Source organism: Squalius cephalus (assembly GCF_949319135.1).
Source record: "Squalius cephalus genome assembly, chromosome: 25".
Taxonomy (NCBI): Eukaryota; Metazoa; Chordata; class Actinopteri; order Cypriniformes; family Leuciscidae; genus Squalius; species Squalius cephalus.
The window spans coordinates 9214545-9239293 of NC_137146.1; the positions used below are offsets into that span (position 1 = coordinate 9214545).

The 24749-nt window shown below is 36.8% G+C and overlaps 1 protein-coding gene across 13 annotated transcripts in view; it reads left to right on the forward strand.

Moving 5' to 3' along the window:
• Window positions 1-1402: 1402 nt before the first annotated feature.
• tnikb (TRAF2 and NCK interacting kinase b) overlaps window positions 1403-24749 on the forward strand; it is a 60134-nt gene continuing 36787 nt past the window's right edge. For 11 of the 13 annotated variants that reach the window (XM_079863265.1, XM_079863275.1, XM_079863273.1 and 8 more), the window contains exons 1-2: window positions 1405-1719; window positions 13169-13234. In XM_079863265.1, coding sequence (XP_079719391.1) covers window positions 1663-1719; window positions 13169-13234 — 123 coding nt within the window. In that variant the 5' untranslated portion in view covers window positions 1405-1662. Of the gene's footprint in view, window positions 1720-13168; window positions 13235-24749 lie in introns of all 13 variants that reach the window. The other 2 variants (XM_079863272.1, XM_079863274.1) reach the window with 1 other exon arrangement.

Sequence of the window (24749 nt, forward strand, 5' to 3'; positions counted from 1 at the left end):
TGTGACCGATATTGTTCTGCTAACACTTTTACTTAATTCATTGTCCATTAGACAGGGGAAGAAAGACAACCACACTTTTCCTCAAATCTTCAGACAAATTCTAAACAACAGTGACAATGATGAATGGGAGCAAATCTGGTTTGAAGGCATGAAATGTGATCAGGCTAAGCCACACAAATACAAAGGATCTTATCATAAAGGCAGGGTATTGCACAAACCACTGCAATGGGGTTGACTGCATTGTCAGCACAAAACATTTTCTCACAGGCAATGCTAATGCTAATAGTGTTGTTGCAACAGATGCCCAAGAACCCAAGCAGGTTTTCAAACACAAATAAAATGGCCTGTTTTTACAAGCAAAAGTCACTGAGGAACAAAGCTGTTCTGTGGCAAAAAGCGAAGAGGAATGAGAGAAATGTAGCACACATATATAGCACAGTCTGTGCTGATAAGATGAAAGCTATTACGCAAGGGAGGCTTCACACTAGCTGAATGCTTGACAGGGATTCACTCTGGGGAAACATGGATTTTTACAAACAAGATGTTGAGGGAAAAGCTTCAAAAAGATGTATGGTTTCAGGACTATGTTCCTGTAAGGCACATTTATGCATGTATTTATAAGTTTCCCCCATCCAGCACAAAAATGCCTTTAGAATAATTAATATCCCCATTCAGTCTGTTGAATGACTAAATTATTTCAAACTTCCACCGCTAGATGGAGCAGTATTCACTGTAGTACTATGTCATTAATTTGTTAATCGATAGGTAGATAGATAGATAGATAGATAGATAGATAGATAGATAGATAGATAGATAGATAGATAGATAGATAGATAGATAGATAGATAGATAGATAGATAGATAGATAGATAGATGTAGCCGAGCTCACAACATTCAATGGGACTGCCGTTATGACAGACTGAGTGTGTCAGAGAGGATGTTTTCTGCCAAGACAAATGCGAAAGGAAGGTGGTGTGGGGGGAGGAGGTGTTTTATAAATCGCGCTGCTTACATAAACGGAAGGTGAGAGGAAGTGTGCTGTTTGTGGCTCACTGTCTCACTGTCTGAAATGTGGCTTCCTGTTTCTGACTGGTCTTACACATCTAAGTTGCTCAACACATGCATAGGACAACAATAACAATACATTTTCTGAAAAAAAGTGGTGGTTCTATGGTTACAACGACATTAAGACATTTTCACGTTTTGTTCTATAAAATAAACTACACCGCTTTTTTTTAATTGTCAAATTTGTCAAGCATCTAACTCATACCTTTATCTTTAGTTTCAAGTGCCCGTGTAACTACTGTGAGTTTGGCCCCGCCCCTTGCCCTGACCACGCCCTAGAAACCCCAGTGATTGACACGCCTTCTCCGCCTTGCCGAGCCCTGATTCACGTCCACTCGTGCGCGCGCTGGTGCTTTGGACTCGTGCAGCAGCAGATCATCGGTACCAGCACGAGATGTGTCCTTCACATGCGACCATATAGCGGCTAATTCGGTTTTATAAACCCGGAATCGCGAAGAACGGCGACTTCGCACCATCCGGGAGCTTCATCTGGTCCGATTGAAGTCAATCCAGCCTGTTTGGTGTATTACACGGATCAGCTCGGCGTCTGTATTCATGATATTTCGGGCATTATATTGTTGAATATAACAGATAATCATGGCGAGTGACTCTCCTGCGAGGAGTCTGGATGAGATCGACCTGTCTGCTCTGCGGGTGAGTGGAGAGATTCAGTGCAGTGAGATGTTTAGACTTACAATGGGTGAAATATGTTCAGCATCTCGCCATTAACGATGGAGGGGAAATATGGGAGCTGTTATTCATGCACCTGACCGAGAAAAAAAACTGATTAGAGATGTACGAATTGTTTTATTATTATTAGAAAATTTGTATAATTGAATGTATTTTCGAGATTTGTAGAGATGGTTTGTTAGGAATAATACAAATATTTTATAAAGGATTTTTAAAGACAAAGCTGCAGCACTGTTTGTCCTCGAGCATCTGATGAAATAATAAAGCTACAAAATTGCTTTTATTAGGCTAATACACAATTCGTGTTGTGTTCAATGCGGCATTAATGTGTGAATAATACTAAAACAGCATATTCAATAGACATAAGTCACCATTAAGCGTTCATTTTTATGTCTAATGTGACTGCACGACAGTAGTGTTTATGGGAAATTTCGTAGCCTACCGTGAGCAGTTTTTGCGTCATCCGTTTTTTTTTTTTTGCGTCTGAGTGAAATTATAGCTGGATATTTTTATCTGATACACATTAAGTATCTAGGATTCATCCGAATGAAATGCCCTATGCTGTATGAGGCCTATTAAAAATGGCAATGTGTGCATTGCAGACAGCTTCACTTCTTGTCCCCGCCATTATATGATAATGATATACTATCAAGATGTTTCCGTGCCAAACATGTGCACGTATTGTGTTGGATTTGCAGCTTCTGTCTGTCTGTCTTTTGTTTGCTCATTGTTTGAGATCATTTCTCTGTGACATACATCCTCTGACTGGGTGGACAGAGCCCGGGCTGCCCTGGATCCTGGGTGCTCTGGGCTACACTGAGTGGTCTGAATGCTGAGTTCCTTTTTGGTTGCTCTGCTTTATGGGTACTTCAGTTCTCCTTTCCCAACAACAGGAAAAATCACTGGCCCTTAAAACCTGCTGTACTCAAACCGGGAATTGTTAACGTGCAAGGGCCGGGAGGTGGGATAAAGTACAATTGTCAAATTTCTAAATCTGGCAACACTTAAGGAGCGGTCAGGTTAGCTAAATTCCACATGCAAAAAAAGGTCAGTTGGCTTTTCTCAATAGTGTAGCGATGTATGAAGTACAGCTCACACATAAGTCACTTTAAAGACAAGCAGCGTTCTGTTGGTCAGTGCGGCAAATTCATATGACCAACTTGAAAATTGATGAAATCTTGAGGGGGGAGATTTTTCACCCTCATGTGGAACTCCAGACATCTCGGATTCTTATCAGAATGACTGTATTTTGCCAGCGAAATTTTGCCGATAAATGTGAAAATGAGGGTCGAGATAAAGTACAACTTATATTAATCTGATTCTGGCAAGACTAAGGATGTGGTCACACTAGACTTTGGCCATGCAAAATTTCTTCAGACACTGCAGTGGTCGTGATATTCAACATATAACAAATAATAATACATTTAAAATGTAAAAACATAGCCTACTATCTACTCCACTTTCCTGCAACGCTGTTTGTGCTCTTTTAATTCAGCTAAGTGTTCATGCCATGACGTATCAGTTTTGTCTTCACATGATATGAATTTGCAGAACCAAACTTTCAGCACAGTGAAATTCGAAGATTCTTCGCATGAGCTTGCGTTTCCGTTCTCCTACATTTGCATGCGTATGAATGGAAGTGAATTGAACTAAAAGTGTATTGTGACCACCCATTTATGCAAACAAATAAAGACCATTCTCATTATGAGTAATGAATAATTACTAAGTTTGCACCCTAAGTGCCTGACATGACATCCTGTATGTTGTGTTTGCACTTTTTGTTTTCTCATATCTGATATAACAATGCTAAATTGAGCTTAACGTTAGCATGAACTGAGAATTCACCCTCTGTTTTCTAAATCCATGTTATAGATGTGAAAACTACAGACTTTACCCTGGTTTAGGTTATCATTTAGGGTATGTTTACATGACGACGTATGTTGTTCCTTTACGTGTTTTGCGTTCGACAACCTTGTCAAAACAATTCGACAATTCGTTGAAAACGACTAAAAACGCGGTATTATTCATGCCAGGCCAGTAGTTGGCGATGTCACTTTGTAAAGAAACACTACGCACCTATAAACTGAACACGTAATACGCATGTGCACGACGTCACCGTTTTCACATATTCACGTTTTTGTAGTTTACCCGGAGACAAGAACGGTATCGTTTTCAAAAACTTGCGCTTTGAAACCCGTTTTCAAAAGTTTGTTTTCAGGCCCCTAAAACACCGTTGTCGTGTAAATGAATGGCCAAAACGCATAAAACGTTTTTCGTTTTTATTTGAAAACAGTGTCGTGTTAGTCTGTTTAAACCCCGCCCTCAAAACTCACATTCATCTGCCTCCATTTTTGAGCGCAACTCCCACATCCACCCAACAAGCGATTATTACAACCAAGTCACCGCCCTACATTTAATTCCCCCCCCCCCCCCCCCCCAATAAGCCATTGTACTCTGATGTACATCACAAAACAGAAGAAAAGATCTGACGCTGCTTCTGTTTCTTTAAATTACTTTGGACATTAGAACATGCTTTCAAAAGTCGTAAACATTCTGTGATGCACCATGTTGTCTGGCTTTATCATCGTTAGTTTCTCAAGACCGTCGTTTTGTGGTCTTTGTTTTGGACGCTCTCGATTCCGAGTCTCTGAATCCTGGGCTTTCAGGCTGCAGCAGTGATATTCCTCACAGACAGTGAGTTCATACTGTGGGCTTGTGTCAGATCCGTTGAATGAGATGACAGACCCTGACTGTAGGCATGTTAGTTATGCAACATGATCTTACCTGCGCAGCTTGAGTCACGTCTGGACATGATTTGTGAGTTAATCAGTTGATTGTGGGAAGCTGAGAGGGGTTTTACTCTATATTGTAAAGTAGGACAGTTTAGATGTGACTGTTTAGCATCACCTGATGTCATTGCATCACATTGCTGAGGATTTACTGACTTGTGTATCATAAATGGAAATTTTCCTCTTTGAATTAGTCAGTCAGTGTCTTATATGTCATATTCGGTTTGCTTGCGCTGCGGAAACCGCTCACCATGCCTGACTGCCGTTTTAAGCGACCATGTCTGTGTTTACATCGATGTGTAGGCGTTTGGCATTTGAGACACTCTCTAGACTCAGAAACCGTACAGCGGCCCTCTCAAGCTTTCCCGTGTCTCTCCATGTGAGGTATATCTTTAATGCTATTTTTTCCCTCTCCGCTACCCATGGGCAAAGCTATTTTCCTCATGTCTGCTCACGAGCTCGCCACTCTCTCAGGATCTTTTGTGCTTAAAAATTAGGTCACCCAGTACAGTGCGCATGGTCTTGCCTCACAGGGAAGTGTATGCTTTATGTTTCGCTGACACAGATCTGGACAATGTGCTTGGTGCTACTGCTACATATATAGTGCATGAGTCCCAGCAGATGGTTTTACTGAACTTACATCATGTTAACCACATCATGTTTAACGTTTATTTACCTGTCATTCTGTCATCATTCAATCACATTCATGTCGTTCCAAACCTGTATGACTTTCTTTCGTTCTGTGGAACATAAAATAAGATGCATTGAAAAATGTTGTTTTGCACCCCACTGACTTTCATTGTACACAAAAATAGTTAAAAATATCTTTCATATTCCACAACAGAGAGTCATACAGGTCATAATTTACATTTTGGGGTGAGCATCAAATCAGCTTTTCGGTTTATACAAACACATTATATCAGTGCTGTACTGTCATGTTTTCATTAATAGAAATAAAGCTGACAGAAAGTAAAATATAAATATTAGATGAAAAATTTCAACTTCAGCAAAAATGAAAAATGTTTGCTTTGGCAACTAACTGAAATTAAACTTCAAAGACTAATAAAAATGACAAAAGCACGTAACAAAATGATTAAACCTTAGGGCTGTAAAATCGATTAATCGCAATTAAACGCATCCAACATAAAAGTTTGTGTTTATATAACATAGGTGTATAAATATTATTATATGTATTTATCTATTATATATTATTTATGTGTGTGTACATATACATACATGCATACATACATATACATATACATACATGCATATATGTATATATATATATATATATATATATATATATATATATATATATATATATATATATATATATATATATATATATATATATATGTACATATATACATATGTACATATATACATATATGCATGTATGTATATGTAAATATGTATGTATGTATGCATATATATACACACACACATATGTGTATGTATAAAACTTAAACTACAGTTAAAATGAAAACTGAAAATAAAAAAATACTAATTCAAAATATTAATAAATATATAGTTGCATATAAAAAATATATAAAAATAACATGGCATATTGTGGCATGTTTCTCTAAACCACAAGAGCTTGTGGCTCTGTGCAGTGCATTATGGGAGCGTTCCATATTACCATTTGCATGTTATTTCCACAGAAGAGTGTATGTGTGTGTGTATGCTCAACCTGTTTTGCCAGCATGGAAGAGCTAACATATAACATATAGTTCCTGCCTCATGTATTTACCAGTGAATAATTAATGGGTAAAGGACTGTTACATCTCAGAGTCATGTCAAGGGGGCGGGGGGAGTCCCAGCTGTAGATGTCAGCCAATGTTTTTCGTCTTTTCCTTGTTTTATAATTCTGGTCAGCAACATCTGCCTCTCGCGCTCCAGGACAGTGTTACTCAATAAAAGCGCAGATGAAAAGCTAATACTCACCCTCCTGCGCGTTGGAAGATTATCAGTATTGTTATCACCAAAGAGCAAACGTTCATCATAACCTCCTCATCTCTGAGTAAATGTGGGAGAGTTGCAGTGAGTCGTGAGGGGATTCCTGGATTTGGGATAATCGCTGTCAAGAGTAATGAATCACTGTAATGAAGCGCTAATGAGGCTCTGTGATTCTTTGAGCATTGGAGGTCCTGCCAGATGTGTTTATTTGTGGGAGAAGTTTCCTTAAATGGAATTTTTTTGCTGTTTTCCCTAGATTCAGCATGTTTTATGCACCAGTAAACTCAGTGGTTTTGTGTTATAGTGGTTTTGTTTGGTATGTTAAGATAATGTATTTTTTTGGTCTCTACTTTCCGGTTGATGCTTGGAAATATGTGGTATCTTGTAGTAATAATATTTCACCAAAAATGAAAATTGTCATCCTTTACTCGCACTCATATTGTTCCAAACCCACGATTTTTCTTCCATAAAGGATGTTTTGCCAAATGTTGACATTGCTGTTTTCACATTATGATATTATGGTGACCACAGGCTGTCAAGCTCCCAAAAAAAATGACCATACAAATTGACTATATGACTTTTTATATCCAAATCATCTGAAGCCAAAAGATAGTTTGGCTTCAGTTGTGTGGCATACGCAAACCAATGGCATGTGGCATCATTGACGTCAGATTTGAAAGGGACGTTTTTATTGAATAATGACATGAAATTTCACTTTGTTCTTCTCACAAGCTTTTGTTTGACTCCAGAAAACCGAGAAAATAGGGCATGGCTGCTTCTAGCGCATTGACAATTATGGTCTCTTTTTGAGCCCTGATCTTTCATTAAATGGAACGAGCTTGTTTTATGTTTTGTGGAAATAAGAATGGAATACGGGGTTGGAAAGACATGGTGGTGAGTAAATGACTGAATTTTCTGTTTTGGGTAAACAAACCCCTTATGCCTAGCTTTCTTATAGCTGGTGATTAATTGAGTGGGGATTAACAAGAAATGTAATTACTAGTGTTGCATTACTGTATTGACCCGGTCAAAGGGTTCAACTTCCCCTCTCAGGTACATTGTTTACCAGGCTTTCAGTGGTTTGCTGTGCAGAGCCGCAGTGCTGTCATTCAGCATGGCATGTCTAAACATGCTCTGGTCTCCAATGGTCTTTCAGGAGATCCTTTGAAGACGGCTTTGAGTTCTAATACAAACAGCACGGTCACATGGCTCTACACTATAGGGGTTTGTTTCAATGGAATATCTGCATTGGAGAGCTCAGATTAGTTTAGTTTAAACTTACGACGGCTCACGGTTTACTAGCAGTTACTAACAGTCATTTTGCTGTATTTTTTTGTGTATGACGTTTTTTTTCTTTCGTTACATTCATACAAAGCCCATATGTACAAAGTATTCATATAAAGTTTTCACTTTCTATAAATCTTGCAATGTCCTTTTTAGCGAAACTTGCATTGCACAAAGTGTTTTTCACCAGAACATTTAATTACCAGCTTAACATTCAGCACAGTAGATGGGAATCTTTGCAGATGGGCCCCTTCCTTAGTGGGGTTTTCCAGAGATCAAGTGAATGGGCCTCCACTGAAAAAGTGGACCACTTAATTTATGGCCCTTATGGGATTGACCCTGCCAGCATGCTAATGCCACAGGTGGGGTTTAAAGCTACAGTGTGATTGAAGCATACATTGATACCATTGAGTGATTGCTATAAACCATGGCATTTCCATAATATTACCTTGGTACCTTGACCACAAAACTCTACTACCATGAACATGGCAGAGCAACATTTAAAAAAATAAAATCAAAATGTTTTTACACATTTATAGAATTTACATCTAAATACTGGTTTAATGACAATTTAAGAGAACTCTATGGTTGCCTTGAGTAATTCACATCAAGTATGTACCAAAAGACTGCACGCCCTCATTGCATGGGCCAAGCCCTCATATCTGAATTTGCGTTCTTGTGCATTTCCGCCCTGTGAGGTGTTTCGGGAAGTTTCGGGCACTGTAATTCATGCATTGTAGCTTAAATACAATACTTCAACAGTAGAGTTCCAGAAGTTCTATTCATTTGCTCCATATAGAAATGTCATTTTTAACAAGAACACAGACCTACCATGAATGATGTAAGATTCTGTGGAAACCATAAATATAATAATATCATCAATAGCATTTTTATAAAACTGAATAGCTGAATTCCTAGTAAAGAACTACACTACCCATAAATCCCAAACATTGAGAATATGTATTCTCAAAAATATGTAACTCTCAAAAATATGTATTCCCGCCTCAAAACTCTTGTACACTATCAAACAACAGTTTTGAGAAAAACATCAAATATATTGTATTTTACAGTTTTATATTGGAGGCAAGGACACATTAAATTGATCTTTTGGACTTTCCAAAGAAAAAAAAAAAGCTTTCAACAAAAATATTAAGCAGCACAACTGTTTTCAACATTGATGATAATAAATGTTTCATGATACCAAATTAGCATATTAGAGTGATTTCTAGAAGTGACACTGAAGACTTGTCAAGCTGCATTCAAAAAGATTAAAATATTATTTTGTGCTTATAATAAACTAATAAATTATATATTTTTAAATAATTAAATATATTGTCTTATGGTTTTAATTTGAAAAGATTTTTTTTAGTTATAGTATTTGCAAGATTTTCAGATACTTTTTTGTTGTGAATCACCTCGGAGCTCTCTGGTTTTTTGAAATCCCTATAGAGAAAATAAATGGGGAGAAAATATAAAACCGGGTGCTAAATTTGCACTGCTGTGTACCGCCGGTGTGCTCCATCAATGTTAGCCTGACGCCTGAGGTGTCGTTTCCATGAGAAATGTGAACTAGCTTCTTGAAAAACAGTCTGACTCATTGTGTTATTTCCTTGTAATAGTTGAATTGCAATTTGGCAGAAGTAATGGTGTATCATTTAAAACTGCTGAATGCCCGGAGAAACATGCGCCACTTCTTCCATCTTTACATCCGTAAGCAGAATGTGGTTGGCTCATTTTGGTCAGCAGTTTCTTCCTCATGCCTGTCCATCTGTAGGAATTGTGTTTTGGAGGCAAAACAGTCTGTTCAAGAGGAAAATAGGCTCACAACATTCCCAAAATAGATAGTGAGCATATATTCTCTCCCCAGTGTGTGAATTATACATTGCTTTGAATGTTTGTGGTCAGGAATGAGTACCATGCAAGTTCAGGCACATGCACTGACAAAGATTCAAGTAAGATGGAAATGTTTGTTATTGTTTTAAAAGGAAGAAGGTGTTCCTGAAGGTACAGTGACGATGCAGGTGTGTCATTTTGGGAAGCTCATGTTCTGTCAAGTTTCAGAGCAATTGAGGTTTCCGCTCGCAACCAGCAGCTGTGACGTCGAGTGTCTCTGTCCGAACGCCGAGCGCTTGTGCTGACCTCATTCTTCCCACGCTGACTCTGTGGCTAGGTGTTAGAAGTCAAGCTTGTTTTTAAAGAATCTGAGCTGACTATAACGGATTCCTACTGAGTCATTCCACTTTTAACTTGCACCCGCATGCCTTTAATTCACTGTAAGTTCATGTTTATTTCAGGGCATTCAAAGGCAGCGTACTTCCTCCTGGCTGCAATTCATAATGCACCTGTCGTATTGAGTCTTTTGATTCTTAAGTCTTCACACTAAGAAGTGGTACAAAAAGTACAGCGGTGGTTTTAATGCTGCAGTGATGGTAAAATCATTTTCTGTAATCAAGATTTTGGCTTGTTTTCCAGTTAAAATATCCCAAAAAACTACTCTTCAAATGTTTGGCGTCAAAAAATGAATGCCTTTATTCATCAAGGGCACATTAAAGCTCCAATATGTAAAAAAAATTCACCACAAGAGGGCGCAGTTTCCAACAATAACAAAGGCGAAGCTTGACGACGCTATGAAGGAGGTGACGATGGGAGATGTCGTTTTTAATGCGTTTTCACCATCTAGCGATGTATCTAAATGGAATTAATGAATCATGATCACGGATGAGGTAATTTATTCGGTTTTGTATTACCTGTATGTCTGATCGTATTATTTTATGTCATCATAATTAATGAACTGCAAGGAACGTGAAATGTTATGCTATATTATTACAGGCATGTGGTGTAATTCATATCTATTAAAATCATCTTTACTGTAACTATTACGTTACTTGTACAATAATAAAAAATTTGATTTGCTTACCTGTCTATCAATACACTCGCGAGAGCAGAGTCTCTGTCAAGTCCAAGATTGTCGCGCAGCTCTCTCCATCTCGAAAACGCCTGGCCGATATTTATCCGGGTTTTATTCCTCCGTTTGTCACACATTCTGCGTGTATCCGAATATGGACACTTTCGTTTTGTTGGCACTTCAATACTTGCCAAAGAGTAATCGTGATCCATAACAGCTATAACCATACAGTCTATGGCAATAGCGCTATAACCACCACTTCCGCATTTGACCATGTGATATTCCGGTGTGGTAGAATATCACATGGTCCACACCGGAAAAAAAGGATAGTGCGGACATTGCGTCACTGAGAGGCGACATTTCTTTTCCGGGACGGACCGTTATTTAAAATCGGAATTTCTCTGAAATTAAAAATCTTTGGAGACTTTTGAGATATTGTAAGTACACAACTGGAGGAAACATATCACACTGTGCAAGTTATTTTCGGAAATTTTATTACAAAATTGTTACATATTGGAGCTTTAAGTTGATCAAAAGTGACAGTAAAGACATTTATAATATCACAGAAAGTTTCTGTTTTATAAGAAATGCTTTTCTTTTGAACTTTCATTACAGAATCATGGAAAAAAATTCTGTTTTCACAAAAATATAATAATCGAATGAAGGGTCATGTCGATTCATGTCATGTTACACCGAAGACTGGAGTAATTCAACTCTGCAATCACAGGAATAAATAACATTTTGAAAAATATTACAATTAGAAATCAGTTATTTTATATTGTAGTAAAATACTACAATGTTACTGTTTTACTTTTTTTTTCCCAAAAACATTAAAAGATCTTACTGACCCAAACTTTAAATTGGTAATATATATGTTGACGTTTATTTATGGCTAATAACACTTTTTTCTCACTCATTTTAATAATTCCAACAACATTTATTAAGGTTTATTTACTGATTGAGTAGGAAATCTAAACTTAATTAATTATATATTATCTGAAAAGTTCTTAAATTTATCTTGTTGTATGATACGAATGATTAGATATTTACTTTTACTAGAATACCATTTGTTTAGAAGGTGATCAAATTGCACATTTGATACTGTAACACGACTATCATATTAATTTACCTTGGCATTTAGAGTGCTTGCAAGAGAAAGCTCTGATGGAATGTTTGACAGATAGGCTAGTCAGAATACTTTCTGTCGTTGATCCTAGATTGTGGAATGATCTACCATTGGATGTTAGATCTGCCTTGACTCTAAATGTTTTTAAGGACTGCTAAAAATCGTATCTGTACTCTTTGGCATTTTAGTACATTAGCCTAGTACATGGATGTTTTCATATTTTGTCTTATTGTTTGGTTGCTTACAATGTACAGCACTTTGGAACTACTATGGTAGCCTGTACGGTGCTAAATAAATTGACAAACGAATTGTGTTTCCTAAAGGACATTGGACCCGCCTCACTAAGATTCTCATTGGTCAAGTGTGTCTTATGGCACCCCAAGACACAGGCTTGCCTATAAGGGGTGATAAAATGGACCTTTTGTCCATTACGGCCCTACTTCAAGAGTCATTGTAGTATCCAAAAAAACATTTGTATTTTTTTACAGCTTGTCCTTTCTGAATATCCCATTCAGTAACTTTATCAAAATAAACCTGCATCCATCCACATCCATTTAAATGAACCTGAATTCATCCTTCATTTTCCACCAGCTTCATCGCCTCACTTCGTTTTAAGCTGTTGTGTGTATTTGCGAATTCACTGAACCATATTTCATAAATTACTCCTCTGGTGACATGAATGGCAGCTATTGTCAGATTACCATGGCAACATGTCTTGCTTATTGTTCTAGGTGTATTGCATTATTTATTGGTTGTGCTTATTTTCACGAGAATCATGCTTGTTGGAGCTGAATTGAACTCTGACAGCTTTGATAACTGCCGTAGTGTTATTAAATGAAAATGACACGCAAGAGTGATTTGATTTCAGTCGTGTTGGCTTTTTATATTCCCACCACTGCATAATGTGGTTTGCCATCACTTTTAAATAGAAATGGCACAGTCAGGTAGATATTATTGGTTCTTGTGCTTAAAATATCTTTAATAATTTCAAAGTCAGTCACGATTGCCGACATATCCAATAAGGCAGAATGTTCATGCATTATAGGTAACTGAGAACATTATGTGCTTTGAGATATGAAAACAGAAATTAAGTTTTGGTTTTCAGGAAATCGTTCGCCTCAGAGTTCGTTTCAATATTTATTTTCTGGCTTTAGCTCACTAGATTCCTTAATAGGTTTTTATGTTTAGTGTGTAAACAGATATTTAACTATAATCGGCACACTTTGTTAGGTCTAATGCCTGCAGTATCAGCATTTATGATGATCTCAGTGTATACAGTATGTGTGATTGTCCTTGATGTTCAATGACAGGATAATGCAAGCTAATCTCCTCTTCTGTTATTTTCCCCCTCAGGACCCTGCGGGCATTTTTGAGCTGGTGGAGCTTGTGGGAAATGGGACCTACGGACAAGTATATAAGGTAAATAATGATTTAATGTTGTACTATAAGTAAGATACAGTATGATATGGTCAATTGGGTAAAGCCTGTTTAGCTTTTCTCTCAGCTGTTTGCCTCAGTGTTTTCTCTCAAAGATCTGCACTTGCCTGTTAGTGCCTCAGCAGCTCTTGCGTTATATGTGTGGTATGTCCAGACATGTCAAGACTCGTGTTTTCTTATTCTACTTGCCATTTCACTGAAAGATCCTTCGCCCATTTCCATTACCTGCTCAAAATCTACCGTGCATAAGTCAGATTTTTCAATTGAAAAGAGATTCAAGGCACCCACACACTACAAGATCGATTTTAGACCGATTTCTCCCCTTCAGACAATCCTAGCTAAAGTCCTGATTATCTTGATGGTCCTACAGATTATCTTATCAGATATATCAGTGGTGTGATGTGTGTTAAGAGTGATTGAATCTGCTTGGAAGGACGTCTGGGCCGCACCCATCACTAATAATAAATATCCTATCCCAACATGTTGAATATTTACGATCAGAAATCCTGTCGTGTGAGGGAACCACGAGGACAAATGCACGCGCGTAGATTGTCTCGTGGAACGAAACGATACCTAATGAGAAAGTGAGCTAACGGGAGATGGAAGCATAACACGACTTCAACCAAACCTTTTTATTATTATTTTTTTTTTCTGCGAATATTCTGTAAAAAGCAGTTATCGCTGTTTCTTCTTGCCCGTTGTCCGCCATGTTTGTTTACTCTGGAGTCACGTTTGGCCGCGAGAGATTTTGCGAGATTTCTTGTGTTCACAGTCTGTTTGTGAATGGAATCTGTTAGTGTGTGTTGTGCTGTCAAATCTTTTAGTGTGGGCCAGCCTTTAGGTGAATTTTTAGACAGGGTGATTTGTAAGTATGCAAACAACATGAATGAAAATATCAGGTTTTGTTGCAGACGGTCATTGTGTTGTGTTTCGTACAGGTTGATATGCTCTGGAAAGGTTGGCATGCTTGAACTTTTAAAGGTCCCGTATTATGCCCCTTTTCACAAGATGTAAAATAAGTCTCTGATGTCCCCAGAGTGTGTATGTGAAGTTTCAGCTCAAAATACCCAACAGATCATTTTTTACAGCATGTTTAAATTGTCATTTTTGGGGCACAGAAAAACACGCTGTTTTAGTGTGTGCCCTTTAAATGCAAATAAGCTGCTGCTGCACGGCACAGGGGGCGGAGCTTCATGAGCTCGTGCTCAGTCTCTCAGGACAATTTCATCTCACGGAATGATGATAATATCAGAAACTCTCAGTAACAGTGTTCATTTCGAGTCGGACAATAATGCCTACAGAGTCAGAGTGCTGTATAGAGATGAAACGGGTATAGTTTAGTAGTTTAATTACGGTTATTATAACGTATTTGTCATCTGCTTGTATGTATCCATTATTAATAGCCTACAAGTCTGCTGTTCCGGACCAGGTCCGAATGATAATCAAACATATACTGATGAGTTTAATAAAGTTTATTGTACATCACACAAAAGATGAAGCGTCAGTTTTACTTCAGAAAATCACCGTAAGAGCTGAGTAAACACAGTAGGCTAAGTTATAAGAAGTGCGCAAGTAGCCAGTAGAGTTGAGGGAGCATTCCTGTGGGTGGAGGTTAGTCAAAAAACGGTTCTAGTGACATCACTAAAGAAGGAAGTAGAGGGATGTAGTCCAAACGAGCCGTTCACTGTAGTCGACTTCTGTTAAATAAAATATCTTGCTTGGCATTGAACTTTGAGCTTTATAATTTTACAGATATTATTTATGCTCTAACAGCAACATTACACACTAACTAAAGTTTGAAACATGGGATCACGAAGAACGGGACCTTTAAGTTCTTTAGTTTTGTGTTTCTTTTTTTTGATTTCAAAGTGAAAAGGCACTCCTTTGGTCTTCATCCACAGCGATAGACTGCTAATTTGGGTATGACTGATGCATGCCAAAAGGAAAATACTATTGATCTGTTTTTTTTAATAGAAGAGATCACCGATCAGAGATTTAAAAAAAAGAATCTAAAGCCTGGAGCAGTGATGTACGAGCAGTTAAGCAGTCTGTCAATCTAACCCGCTGTCATAATGCAGTACTTTTAAAGGATTAGTTTCCCCACAAAAAAATTAAAATCATGTCATTATTTGCTTATCCTCGTCATTCCAAACCCATATGACTTTCTTTCTTCTGTGAAAAGCAAAAGGAAATGGTAGAATATTCATGCTGCTCCTTTTTGTATGATGAAAACCAATGCGAACTGATGCTGTGAAAATGATAAATGAGCACCTTAAAATTAGTCCATACATACATGCGTACATACTCGTATGCTATATTTCAAATCTTCTGAAGCCATATGATAGCTAAGAAGGAGAAATTATTCAAATTATGCCATCCTCTCCACTGCAGCTATGAACTTTCAGTCACATCTGTATGTATTTAAATGTGAATTTTGATGGCTAATGATTTTGTACCAAGATTTTTCAGTCAATAATCAATCTCTACCTCACAGAAGGGTATAATATTGCTTCAGACGATTTCAAATAAAGTGCACTAGTAGTATGGACTTCTTTACCATTTTGTAATTGTTCTTAGTTCTCTTTTTGGGGGCTTGACTGTCAATCCCAATTAATTTTCATTGTACACTACCATTCAAATGTTTTTTTTTTTTTTTTTTTGCTTATGCTCACCAAGGCCGCATTCATTCTATGAAAAATACAGTAAAACTGTGAAAATAACTGTTTTATGAATTATTATTCCTGTGATGCAAAGCTGCATTTTCAGCATCATTACTCCAGTATTCAGTGTCACATGATCCTTCAGAAATCATTTTAATATGCTGATTTGCTTCTCAAGAAACATTTCATTGATGAATTGAGTTCAAAAGAACAGCTTTTAATCCCTTTTTGACAATTTTAATCAATTTAATGCATCCTTGCTGAATAAAAGTGCAAATTTATTACTGACCCCAAACTTTTGAACGGTAGAGTATACCGCAGAATATTTTTCCAAACTTATACAGATGTATTCCACTGAAGTCATACAGGATTGAGACTATATGATGTCAAGCTTTTTTATTTTTAGATGAAAATAAGATAAGAATTACACATACACAAACCCTGGACCACAAAACCAGTCACATGGGTCAATTTTCTGAAATTGAGAAGCTGTAGAACATAATCTGGAAGCTGAATAAATAAGCTTCCATTGATGTATAGTTTGTTAGGATAGGAAATATTTGGCTGAGATACAACTATTTGAAAATCTGGAATCTGAGGGTGCAAAAAATCGAAACATTGAGAAAATCGCCTTTAAAGTAGTCAATTTATATTCTTGATTGTGCTGCATTCACTCACAAAAATAAATGTTTTATATTTATGGTAGGAAATATACTAAATATCTTCATGAAACATGATCTTTACTTAACATCCTAATGATTTTTGCCTTAAAATAAAAATCGATCATTTTGGACCATACAATGTATTGTTGGCTTTTGCTACAAATATACCAGAGCTATTTGTGACTGGTTTTGTGATCCAGGATCACATATTGAGTTATTAGACAAATGTAAAAAGTGAAAGAGGATGTGGTTGTGTAATTATCACTTTAGAATCCTCAGAGGAAAGCCGCAGTTTGCAGAAGTTTTTGGGTTGACATTGAGCTCTCTGTGTGAGTGCAGTCGGTATACTGAGAAAACCAGTAGGAGGTGTGATTTCTGAGGTGTCGCCCACTTGTGAAGGTGTATGGAGGGGTCAGATCCTATCAGGTGCTAGTTGTTGTTTCTTTTAGTCTCACATGATGGGAATATTAAATATTGTGATACATTTCATCTCCTTTTTACAGAAAATGAGACTTGCGTCACAGCAAAAGATTAAAATCGAACAGACACCCTTCATGTATAGTTAGCATGTGTTAATGAGAGTGAAAGAGATATATGGCGTGAAGAAAGGAGAAAAATAAAAAATCATGTGAGGCAGTGTATTTCGCAAAACTGTCTGCTGAATCAGGGCCTCAATGTACTGTCATTCTTTATTAATGTGCTTATACCATTAACGAGAGTTCCTCTGTTTATTCCTTCAGTGTTATTTTAGGATCTTGGTCTTTATCAAAAAGTTTTGTGACAAGTATGTTAGCTTTATGACCATTTATGTGCTAGTGTACTTCTAATCATTGACGCTTTTAGCAGATATCTGCATTTTATAAATCAAATCCTTCTCTTCAGGAGCCTAAAATATTTATAACTCATCCTGCACTACACAGATTTTTGTCCAATCAAATGCTCTTTTGATTGAGAACGGCCCTGTCAATTCCGACTGCCATTGACTAAAAAGTAAAGCCTATTGGCTACTAAAAAAGGCAAATGAGTCCTTTTTAAAATTTGGAAAGGGAATAAAGATATGTAAGGAAATAAACAAAGAAAAAAAATCAGTCCAGTAGGTGGCGATATGCAAAGTGCAAATGACCTATAAACTGAAGAAGAATCCCTGTGATCTGTCCTGTTTTTACTCAAAAACAGTTAGTTACTCACCGGATATTAACGCTTAGTAATAGTGTGAGCAATAGTAAAAGTCATGCTTTCCTTGGCAAATATGTTTCCCAAACATTCCCTCTGTCCTGCATAGTTTGCTCAAGCAAAGAGAGCCTCTATAAATCGCTTACTTTAGTTAGCATTCGTTTTTTAATTTACCTTGTAAAGGTAAATTTCTGTCTGTTGGTGAGCCAACAAGAAAGCACACAGTCTGTGATGTTCGTGAACCGGATTTGCGTGGGCTAATCAGTCGGTCCAAATATAAAATGAATATAAAACACACTTGCTCATTTACGTGTGGGAGTTTTTTCAAAAGCACAAGCCGAATGCTCCTGACATCTTTCATAATTCAGATATTATTTAGAACAGCAGGCATATATGTGTAATCGGAGTAGTTTTTTAACCAAATTAGGCATTTTGTAGATAACATTCTGGTGGCTTTGGTGAAGTCACAATCAGCCGTGATTGACTGAATATTTAGTGTAAAAGAAATAATAGAGGCAGTGAAATTACGAATCATCATGGTATTTATACATTGATGAATAGTTTTTCTTTTGCCAACCATGACATTTTTCTTGACTGTTTTAGATATGAAATGACAAGCCTCCCCTTTTGAGACTATTGATTTGAATTGCTTCGTTATGTGAATTCTTTCATTTATTTTTTTTATTTTTTTTCTTGTTAATGTGTAATCAGTCATTATTTATCTTTATGAATGTAATGAATGAATATTACATTTCTATTTATGCTAATTCAGTGAACTAGTGGATTTGTAATGTCAGTTCAGACATTTAATTATATTTTTTCCGCAGTTACTGATTATAAAAGTTTGTTCATATAGTAAAAACAAGTAAAAATATACTGTACATTTCAAAAGTCAGTAAGATTTTATTCAGTCCAATGGATGCATTACATTGATTAAAAGTGAGAGTGAAGAGATTTATAATGTTACAAAAGATTTCTATTTCAAAAAATGCGGTTGTTTGGAACTTTCTGAAGAATCCTTTGAATAGTTTTGAAGAATTCTGACAAAATGCATCACGGTTTCCACAAAAATATGTTTGATTGTAATAGCTGATAATGTTTCATGAGCCCCAAATTGGCATATTAAAATAATTTCTGAAGGTTTAGCCATCACAGGAATAAATTGCGTTTTAAATGTATTGAATTGGTGAGCATAAGAGACTTCTTTTAAAAAAAAAACATTAAAAACTCTTCTGACCCCAGACTTTTCAATGGTAGTGTAAGTATTTAAAGGGTTCATATAATGCTATTTTGAAAGTTCATTATTTTGTTTATTGGGTTTAGTAGAATAGGTTAAAAAACACATCATTTTTCACATAATGTACATTTACACCTTTTCTATTGCCAGTCTGTCTGAAATATGCTGATTTCTATGTTCAGGAACAGCTTTACAAATAAATGTAACTTCTGATTCTTAATTTCATCTGTTTTTCTGAAGGCCCAACAAAAGGGATGTAGACGTTTGAGGAAGTAATAACTGGACTTTGTATCGAGGTGTTTTAGGCAGATCAGGATCAGTATTCTCTGTTGGGAGACTAAGAGCTTTGTAACTTTGCAGATCGTATACATGCACAAACAGTTACATTACACACTAAAGGAAAAGGAAAATATCATCATATGACCCCTTGAACTTTTTTCTGTGTTATAGTGTTTGTTTTTTCTTTTTATTAAATTGAATATTAAAAACACATTTTTTACCCTACTGACGTAATGCCAATGAACAACGCACATTTTACAGAAAAGGTCCTCAGGCTTCCATCTGGGCAGCATTATTTAGCTAAATCAACTGCACTACCCAATTCTAATTTCACGGTGTCTGGAGCATCTTGGATAAATTGTGGGTAATTTCTTTAGAACTAAGTTGTTTAGAAGCTCAGATGTGCTGGTCCGTAGCAAAACCTTTTTCTTTTTTTAGTCAGTCTTGTTAAACAGATGTCTTCTGCCTCACTCCGTAGGTCTCTAGCAGCATGTTTCCGCATCTCTGTTCATCTTAATGTGCTGCTTTTTTTGTACTGTAATTGAGATTCTGGAAATAGGGCCTCATATTCACATTACTCAGCCTCCGGATCTGTCAATTTGGGTTAACTTTGAAAGAGAGAAGGTTGCTGAGTTTTCTTCTTATTATTATTATTAACATGGCTTCTTTAAACTCTTGGACTCCTGTGTTGCTGGCAGGCGGTTTAATTAGTCCAAGGGTCAGAGTTTACGACCTCACTGGCCTGCAAGAAATTATTGATCATTTTATTTGACTAGATGCAGGTAGACCAATCATTAGTCACGTAAAACTGAGGTAGTGATAGATTTATTTATTTTTTCTGCATATTGCGACATGCATCCGAGTGTAAAAGATTATCGGAAAAGAAAAAATGTTTCTATTTATCGTTTGATGATTGGATTTTGAGATGTGTCTGTTGCTTGCAGAGATGAGGTTTAAGCGGACTAAATGACTGGGAAAAAGTCATCACCAGAGAGAAGTCTATTATTTTCACCAGAAGGTCCAGCTGACATTTGGAAGTGAAACATTGCGAGGTTGATTATTTGTATTGTTATATTTTTATCTATAACATCCAATTAGAAAATTTCATTTCATGCTGATTTTAAAGGAAATGCAGGAGTTTGATTTGCTCTGAGTCCCTGCAGAAAGTCCCACACAGACCTTGCTCTGGTGGGGTGCCATCTTGGGAGATTCAGAAATCCATTAAAAGCGTGCCCTGTATTAGAAGAAATAGGTTCTGGGTCAGGATGTGCAGCACTAGCACTGGGACCGCTCATCTCCCACTCACATGACACTGCTTTTGAGAGAAATCTGCTTTGAAGGAAAAAAATAAAATGAAGGCACTTTGAGTAAAGCTTGTGAGTTAGGTACTTTTTAAGATTTTAGTGGTTGTCAGGCTACAAAATGGATCATCATAAAATTGGACGATATATTTCAAGTCTTCTGAAAGCATTTGATAGCTTTGTGTGAGGAAGAAGCTGAAATTTAAGTCTCAATTCAATGATCTTGCTTGACAGTCATTGGTATTTTATTCACTGTATTGGAAAAGAGCAGCTTTGACATTCTGCAATAAATTTCTTGCATGGAAGAAAGTAATAAAGGTTTTGACATGAAGAGGAGTATATGATGACAGAATTATTTCAGTTTGAATTATTCCTTTGAATTCCGACATGTAACAATTTATACTTGGATGATAACTCAGATTATGCGGCTTGTTGACGAGGTGAGTGAAGTGACAATTTCATCTAGATTTTAGTTTTTAGACCGCTTTCACTGTAAAACCCCCTCTGAAAAGTATTTTAAATTCATTCCCCTTTGCTTTAACGCACCATCACTACATTAAAACTGACATCTTTGGCCTCTGAGCATTGCATTTTTGAGATGGCATGTCAAGTTAAAAATAGTTTAACTTCTAAAATTGTCTCAAGACCCCCTGCATTCTGCTCCGTTTCAGGCTGGAATACACTACACAAATTTTTGCCTCGATTTACGGTCTAGACGAGTCGATGCTAGTTGCCGAAAGTCAGAACCAGTCTGCAGATTTGAGTTGACTGATTTCACAGAACATTTCTGGGAAATTTTCAGAAAAATGTAAAAAAAAATCCTCAAGTTCCCAAAAATTCTGGAAAGTTTCTGGAAATTTAGCAACCCTTGTAAACACCCATAAGAAACACAACCAGTTAGGCTCAGGTGAACCAGAAACCTAGTCGTTCATAGGGCTGGGCATTGACACAAATTTCAGAATTTGATTCGATTTCGATTCACAAGCTTGCGATTCGATTTCTATTAAATTTCAATCGATATCGATTAATTGGCCCTATCAGATACAGTACATTTAAATTTCCTCAAGGAAATGTTTTTAAACTAATTTTGTAAACTGTACAGGGAACCCCAGTTGGTACATCACTATAATTTGAATGGTTAAAATTAACTGATTTGTAGACTACTTACAACCTACCTACCTACTTACTTAGTACATTTTTGTAGCTGTCTAACACGTATTTGGACATTGGCTTTTCTGAGGTAAATGTAACATTACCTGACATTGTTTACAAGCTGTTATATTGACCTCCTCCTGCGGTTGAAACACTAATAAAGCGATTACATGAGACATGTCACATGATATGGATTTCGGTGAGTTGTACTGTATCTTTCAACATACCTTCTGATGTTCATTCATGTTTATTTTTTGCTATAACTAGCAGTAAAGCAGAAGAAATGATCAGTTTGCATGCACACCACACTGCCACTTTTGACAGGATTTGAAAGCTGAGAGGTTTTGTTATCAGAAGTAACGAAAGCTTATTGCGATTTATGGGAGGCGGGAATTTTTTCATTCATCAACTGAAATCAGTAGGGATGCACATTTTTTTCCCCGATAATATTAACATTAAAAATGAACATGTATCGGCCAATACCGATATATTGGCCGCTATATTGTGCATCCCTAGAAATCAGCGTAGACTGAAAGATGGATTCTTGAGGTTTAAGAATCGATATTCAAAATGAGAATCGATTTAAAATCGAGAAATAAATATTATTTTACCCAGACTTAGTCATTCAGACAAACCACCGACTTGTTGATTTATGCACATCTCTAACTCAAAACATCTCAGCAACCACATACCAACTCCCTGGCAACCACCCACAACACCCTAGCATTATAGCAGCACATTTCTTTTATGTTAAAGTACCCAAACATCTGGTTTGACATTTTCAGTGGTGCCTTAGCATGTTCTTCTCACCCATGAATTATAAGATAAACACAGAGCTTATGGTTAAATAAGGAAGTTTCCACAATGAGGTTCTAAATAAAACACCAACTTCCTGCATTCCATAAGTGACTGCAGGGCATGTGGTCTTTTGAAGGCTGTTCTCTGAATGGAAGATGAGTGAGGAGATTCTGGCCCCTCAAAAGCTCTCACAGAGACTTAGCTGAGAGGGTCATGCTAGGTCACATGTCTCAGGAACAAGAGGAGCTTGTAGAAAAGTGTGAAAATCACAAACCTCCTCCGCCTTCCAGGCCTGTTGCTAGGCTACGGAGAGGAAGTGGTGCGTTGTGCTTTTCTTTTTTCTCGCACTGGCACCCTGTGTCTACCGTTAAGCGGTACAAACATACACCAGTCTTGCAGTGACAAATAACTTCCTGATCCTGAGTGTACAATAATAATAATGGTTCCGTTTTCACAGCTTATACAATATATATGACTGTCATTGCCGTTGTTTGGCTTCCCTACCTTCCAGCAGACACTGTCTTAATTCTCATGATTGGATTGTTGAGTGTAGCCAATAGCAGCCGTGATGATGAAACCGCACAGCAATGTCTTCCTGACAACATTTTGCGTCTACAGTTACAATGCATTACTACCCCAAGCTCTCCGATAGCCATTTACAGTCATTTCAGATATAATAGGAACAGACCTCAGTATACATTTCAGCTGCCAGTCTAGATTAGAAGGGTTCTGTGACCACATAGTGTGCTTATCTGTTTGGCTTCTAAAAGCATTTGCATCCATCACACTTAGGCTACGAAAAAAAAAAAAAAAAAAGCTGCAAATGTGCATGACAAAACTAATCTTTTTAAGTATAAAACTTCCTTTGACTTTGTTGAAACTGTGTAATGCGGTACAGTATACATATGTATGGAAATACCCAGATTACCTCCTGCAGATGTACACTACAGTAGAGCGCACTTCATGATGTATAGCACTCGACTTAATCATCATTTCCATTTTTAACTCTTTACTCATTACTTTTACTTTAATTTAATAAGATCTTACCTGAAAAGGTTTTAGGCCGTGTGTCCACTAGGGGCATAACAAAACACTCATGTCACAATTCGATACAAATCGCGATACTGAACTCACGATACGATACTATTTTAAGATAAAATAAAGAGAGGGTTTTATTTATTATTATTAAAATAATTATTGTATTATCAAGAATATTACCTGGAAATATAGTTGTTTGGATTGGTATTTGCCCCCCCCCCCCACCCCCCTCTCCTCCACTGTGATTGGACGGCTGGGTAAAAAAAAAAAAAAAAGTGTCCTTTGGTGGACACAAGGCTTGAGTTTTTATTATATGTACATTTTAATCTTTATATATATATATATATATATATATATATATATATATATATATATATATATATATATATATATATATATATATATATATATATATATATATATATATATATATATGAAAAACTGTCAAAGTGTAAGACATTTTTGCATAAAACTGCAAAATCGTATTTATCAAAATAACCATATTTATTTTCAAAATGTAACATGAAATGTAATGTCGTCATGTAACAACAGTTTGAAACGGTTTTCGTTGCATACTGTTTTGCATTTTGTTTCTAAAAATAGTGGACACTATGCGGCATATATGTTAATGCAGTGTGTTAATATTCCATTCTGAACATACTGTACTTATTTGTTTCTCTAATATTGCATGGTCGGCACATTTGTCCCCCCCTTTATTATGGCTTATGGCGGTTGAGGACAGTCTTATCTTACACGTCGGGGCTCCAGAACTTTTCAGTTAATCTCTGTCAGGATGCCAGATGGTTTTTCCAGTTAGCAGTCGACCATGTGAATCTTCTCATCAGGAGAGACGTGGAGCTGCAGAGCTCAAATCCATCACACTTGCACCCATTCAACATGTCCACACATCTGATTCACTAATATGCCAGCATAATTTATGACGATTAGTCGGTTGTATTATTATGATGATTGGCTCATGTGTTCTGTCACAGATGTATTCAAATTAGCTAACATTTTTGTCCAGTCTGCATGTCTTTCCAGTTCAAAAGCTTCACCCCTTCCAAGCCATATCTTTATTTCAACAGAAGAAATATTGTTCTAAACCTGTATGAGTTAGAGTAAAGGATGACAGAATTTTCATTTTTGGGTGAACTGTCCCTTTAAAACGCATAGCATGACAAGCACCACAGTAGAAAC